The sequence below is a fragment of the Carlito syrichta genome, unplaced genomic scaffold (genome assembly GCF_000164805.1).
Source record: "Carlito syrichta isolate Samal-C Ts95f unplaced genomic scaffold, Tarsius_syrichta-2.0.1 Scaffold304492, whole genome shotgun sequence".
In the NCBI taxonomy this organism is placed as follows: Eukaryota; Metazoa; Chordata; class Mammalia; order Primates; family Tarsiidae; genus Carlito; species Carlito syrichta.
In genome coordinates this window covers 30,174-35,714 of record NW_007248588.1, presented here as the reverse complement: position 1 = coordinate 35,714, position 5,541 = coordinate 30,174, and the positions used below count along the sequence as shown (strand labels likewise).

General features: G+C 34.4%; 1 protein-coding gene across 2 annotated transcripts; it reads left to right on the top strand.

The window, feature by feature from the left end:
- Positions 1-721: 721 nt before the first annotated feature.
- CUNH5orf24 (chromosome unknown C5orf24 homolog) lies at positions 722-5,255 on the top strand. Of its 2 annotated transcripts, none has more exons than XM_008060041.1 (2): positions 722-1,151; positions 2,847-5,255. In XM_008060041.1, the coding sequence occupies exons 1-2, from the start codon at positions 725-727 to the stop codon at positions 2,885-2,887; spliced, it is 468 nt and encodes a 155-aa protein (XP_008058232.1). In that variant the 5' UTR covers positions 722-724; the 3' UTR covers positions 2,888-5,255. The 2 variants fall into 2 exon arrangements, with proteins under 2 accessions (XP_008058232.1, XP_021569031.1); XM_021713356.1 differs by having other exon boundaries at positions 2,844-5,255.
- Positions 5,256-5,541: the final 286 nt, after the last annotated feature.

Sequence of the window (5,541 nt, the reverse complement as noted above, 5' to 3'; positions counted from 1 at the left end):
TTCTAAGAATGTTAGGTAAACTGAAAAAGAAGAATCATGTTAATAATAGTTCCTGACTTTACTATAATTCTTTTGGGATTTAGTAATCTAGAAAAGAGAAGCCCACAAAATGTGATTTTTTTTTTTTTGAGTTGGAGTCTCACTGTCGCTCAGGCTGGAGTGCAGTGGCACACTCACAGCCACCGCAGCCTCAACCTGCTGGGCTCAGGCGATCCTTCCTCCTCAGCCTTCCAAGTAGCTGGAACTACAAGCACACGCCACCATGCCTGGCTAATTTTTTTATTTATTGTAGAGACGAGATCTCGCCAGGTTGCCCAGGCTGGTCTCAAACTCCAGGGCTCAGGCAGTCCTCTTGCCTCAGCCTCCCAAAGTGCTGGGATTACAGGCGTAAGCCACTGTGCCCGGCTTACGTGGCTTACATTTGTTTTCTACTTACACACTTTTCCGGTTCCTAATCAGAGAACATTGTGGCTACCAAATCAGTATTATAATTCAGTTATCTTGTATGACGTTTGTCCTATGATTAAATTGAAAAAAACAAGTATCTTTGAATCTGCTGGTGTGTGTTTGTTTATAAGTGGTCTGGAGTCTTGCCTGTCAGCCTAATTTTAGGTAGTCTGCATAGTTGTTGGAAGGGAGACTATTTTCCCACTGAATGTTGCCATACAGATATATATTTGTGTATGTGTATTTATACATATTTGTCTTTTATTTTTGGTAGAAAATGATGCATCCTGTTGCCAGCAGTAATCCAGCTTTCTGTGGCCCTGGCAAGCCTTCCTGCCTCAATGAAGATGCCATGAGAGCAACTGATCAGTTTGACATATATTCCTCCCAGCAAAGCAAATACAGCCACACAGTCAGCCACAAGCCAATGGTTTGTCAGAGGCAAGACCCACTAAATGAAACACATTTGCAGCCTACAAGTGGCAGAAGCATAGAGATAAAAGATGAACTAAAGAAAAAGAAAAATCTCAACCGATCTGGTAAGCGTGGCCGGCCTTCGGGAACCACCAAATCAGCAGGATACCGGACCAGCACAGGCAGACCTCTGGGAACCACCAAAGCAGCAGGATTTAAGACAAGTCCAGGCAGACCTTTGGGTACAACTAAAGCTGCGGGATATAAAGTCAGCCCAGGGAGACCTCCAGGTAGCATTAAAGCTCTATCCCGTCTTGCCGATCTTGGTTATGGCTGTGGCACTGCTGCTTTTCCTTACCCTATGATGCATGGCAGAGCAGTTCACGGGGTAGAGGAAACCAGTGGTGAAGTTAAGCCACCCAATGAGTGAATGAGGCAGGAGAGGAGGGCCAGGTTTAGAAGGAAGATTGAATAATCCCAAAGCTTCTTGGTTTTATTTTGACATACATAATTTTATGGCCTGGGCTTTCCAAATTTCTTTTCCCATTTGATTTTTTTTTTTCCTGCTTTTGCTCAGAAAATGCCATATGTTGACATATATGTTCAGGGCATGAGCAGTGGCATTGTATTTGTACATAGGTTCAAGTGTAACACTTAACAGTCATTTTTACTTTAGAGTTAAGGTCATGTCTCATGTTTTGTTACTACTTTTAGGCCATTCTAAATAGATGCTTTATGTGCTAAACATCTGATTATATCTATTAATTTGTGAAGTAAGCTTACAATATAATAAAGATACTATCTAACGTATTTTTAATTGATTGAGCGAAAAAGCAAACTAACAATTCAGGATTACTTGATAATGGCTGTATGAGTTTTCGAAACATTTATTTTCACAAGACAGGACACAGATATTTGTATGCTTTAGCATTTACATAGACTTCAGATGTTTAAAAACTTATTTTTTAATGTTCTAGATTTAAGCAGCTGCTTATTTATTGATTTACATGGCATTAATTAATTTAACCATATTCCTAAAATAATTCTTTAGTGTTTGCCTTTGAACAGTGATAGGTTGTGTATTTTTTAATTGCCTAAAAGCATATATACCAAACACTACAAACAATTCATATTTACAAAAATTTTAAACTATTTTATTAAAACTACATATTACATTTTTGGTGAAATACAATGCATTCTGGAGAATAGCATATTCCGTATCATAAAAGAAACATTCTCAAGGTCTGCATGTAGCTATAGTCACTACATTTTACCTTTCAAGTACTTAGTGAGTTTTAAAGTATTATGTTTAAAACAATTTATTAGTGTTTTCATTTATTTGGAATGTTATTAGCTTTTCTGAAATTGTCTCATTGCATTAGCACTTCCTGTGTTTTCAGGTTTATATCTACCAAAGGATACAAATTGAATGGTAGACGGTAAAACTGGTATAAACAGAATGCAGTTTCCTGTCAGTACCCAAATATTAAAGAATATATAGGAATCCATCTATGCATGAAATATGTAAAAAATATGTTGGTCAGTTTAATTAAAAATCTTATTGTGGCTCCAGTGAGACCATTTCATCCAAAAGAAATTTTTTCCCCCAGCAATGTTTGCTTTAGAAGTAAGATAGAACAGGAAAAAAATTACTGGGTAGATATGTACAGTAGGAACGAGGGAAATCTCGCTTCTTTCCTTTTTGAAAGTAATATTCCTTGTTACACTTTATTTATTCTTAGTTTGTTCTAAATAAAATACTATAAACTTTGGACTTGAAAAAATTCCACTGAACTTTAAATTAAAGTTACAATGTTTGTACTTAAGATTTTAAATGCCTTTGAGATTAAAATGTAGATTTGCAGGACCCAAAAACTTTTAAAATAACTAAAATTTTAAAAGGGCGCATATTGTGTTGTTTGGGCTTGCTCTCAGTTAATGCAAACTCTGCAAATGGATGTCATGTTTCGTACCTTTTTTATCAGGAAAAAAGCAGCAAGCCTTCAGGTGTTCCAGTGATGCCTGACACAATGAGCTGGACTTTATGCTGCTCTTTACAGTAAGAGGTGTTGCATTGTATGTGGGGACTGTGTGTGCACTGGCATCTAAGACAGTGACCTCAACAATACTAGCTTTGCACAAACCATAGAGAACAATGTTGGATGACTACATAATCAGTTGTAACATTCTGGCAGCTAAATTGCTATAAGAGCTTCTTGCAGAAGCTTAAAATATAAAACTTTTAATAATTTACTCAGAACAGTATAACTTCTGACACACACAAATGCTTGCATCTTTATTCATATGTTCATCATCTACTTTTTTATATGTCTACTTTATATGTCTGTCATTTTACTGTTTTTCAAGATGATGTTCAGCAGTTGGCTGCTTCGAAATCTCTACTTTGAGCTAATTCCTGAAGGCAGTTGTTTAACTGAATGTTAGAATAATATACACCATTGTCAAGGATTTGATTGGATGTTGTGCTTTTATAAGTTAATTTGATATTTCCCTTTCAGTTTATTTTCATTCCTGATTTTGTTATACATACCCTTCTTTTTCTCCCCTGCCCTCTCCTACATATATTCATTCCCCTTCCTCCACCCTTCAGCACATCTTCTCAGTGGTGCTGTGCTGTGTGTCAGAATATAAAGCAGGTGTATTATTGTGTAATGAATTTTGTATACATGTTTATGGAATGATGAAATCAACTAAAGGAGGCATGTTCATAACAGTGTTTATTATCAGGAGCTATCTCCCGGGGTGGGAGGGAGGGAGATTAACTTGCTACAGTTATGAATGGATAACATCACTTAAAAAGTTTAATACACTGTTCATGTGAGCACTTACCTGGAGTATTAGATCTGTACACTGATGAGCGTCTCCTGATATCACTTACTTTTCTCCTTGTGAACAGTTTACTGGTGCCATGCTGAAGAGAAAGACATCAAAGTGATAACATGAATGAAGTCTTAAAATATAAGATATTTTTACTTCAATATAATCTAAAGACTACATTGTGCATCTTTTGTAATTCTGTCTCTTGTCATGATAAACACTGAAATAGCATGTTAAACAGTTGCCTATACTTTAATATAATCAGTTGGGGAAAACTGGCCTTTTCCTTCCACTTTATGATTGTTCCTTGAAAGGTAAATTGCTAATTTTATACTGTGTAATTCTGTTCTTCACAAAATAGGTTTCACTGTTGTGTATTAAAACTGTTGGTCAGAAAATGATCTGCTATTCAAGTAAGTTTGCTTTACTGTTTTCTTTAAAAAATATTTTAACATGCCTTATTTATTGTTGTCATATTAACAAATAAAGAGCTAATACAGATGAAATTTTCATTTTTTGACAGATATACCTTGCATAACTAATCTTTAGTATGGGATGATTTTGATATTATCTTTGGAGTTTTGCACTGGATATTTTAAAAAATATATTGGCACAATGTATTGGAAGAAAATAAGTAGTATCTGGTTTAATTTTTAATATTTGGGGACATTTTTTAAATCGATGTTTCAATTAGACGAAAAATTCTTTATATTTTTTATTTACTTTTTAAAAGAAACATCTGTCAGAGTAATGTTCATTCCAAACTGATGTTTGTGTGGATTTGCTTGTATTTTTTCATGAAATTAGAATAGAGTTTCTTTGAATAAAGGAGGAAAAAAAATATTTGGATCCATTTATATGAGGCTAAAGGTGATCCATCCAGTGTAAGAATAACCACAGTGTATGAGCTAAAGGGAAAAAAGAAAATTTCTCCTTTATATTCTTAAGAAGCTTTAAAAGAGCAATTCAGAGGATATCAATGATAACTGCTACTCTGTCAGTCATTGTCTCTATATGCAGTAAAATTTTATGGTCCCTTTAATAGTAAAATAAAAGAATTCACCACAGTTCTCCAAAATATTTTTTTCCTTGGACATGAAAATTTTTGATGCTATTCTATTTTTGTTCTTATTATAGCTTAATTATATGCTATTAAACTCTCTAGGATGTATCTAAATCTTTCCTTTGCTTTTTTCTCCTAATCCCTCTAGGTAGATAAATCTGTACTCTCACATAAAATGTATTTAATTTTTGGAAAATTTAATGCTATAGTAAATCAGGTGTATGAGTTAATCAGACCACTTTGATTCTTTAAGTTTTCACAATTTACTTTTTCCACATGTAATTTTGGAAAAAATAATTACCAATTAACTGATAATAAGCACGCTGTCCTCTGCTGTAAAAAGTCTGAATAGATACTGTGTATGTTTTTATGTCCATGAACTTGAGCTACTCGTGTGCAATTATGTGTATGGGAATGGAGTAGTGTTCATGATTTGTATCAACATCATCATATGGATGTATATTTATTAATAAAGTCATTACTTTAAAACCAATTATGCTTAGTATACTTATTTTTTAGTATGGTACTTTTCAAGTAGAAAAATGGTAAATGGTCCATTTTCATGACTGTGGGTCTTCTTTTCATAGAATTTTGCTTTCCGAAATCTGCCTCTTTATATGTTGTTATTTTAAAAAATTTTTCTTAAACTAGTATATTTATAATTTAAAATCCTAACAACTGGATCTAGATTTCTTTCCTATTATTTTTTTTTTTTTGAGTTGGAGTCTCACTCTGTCGCCCAGACTGGAGTGCAGTGGCCGCTCCCGGCCACCGCTGCC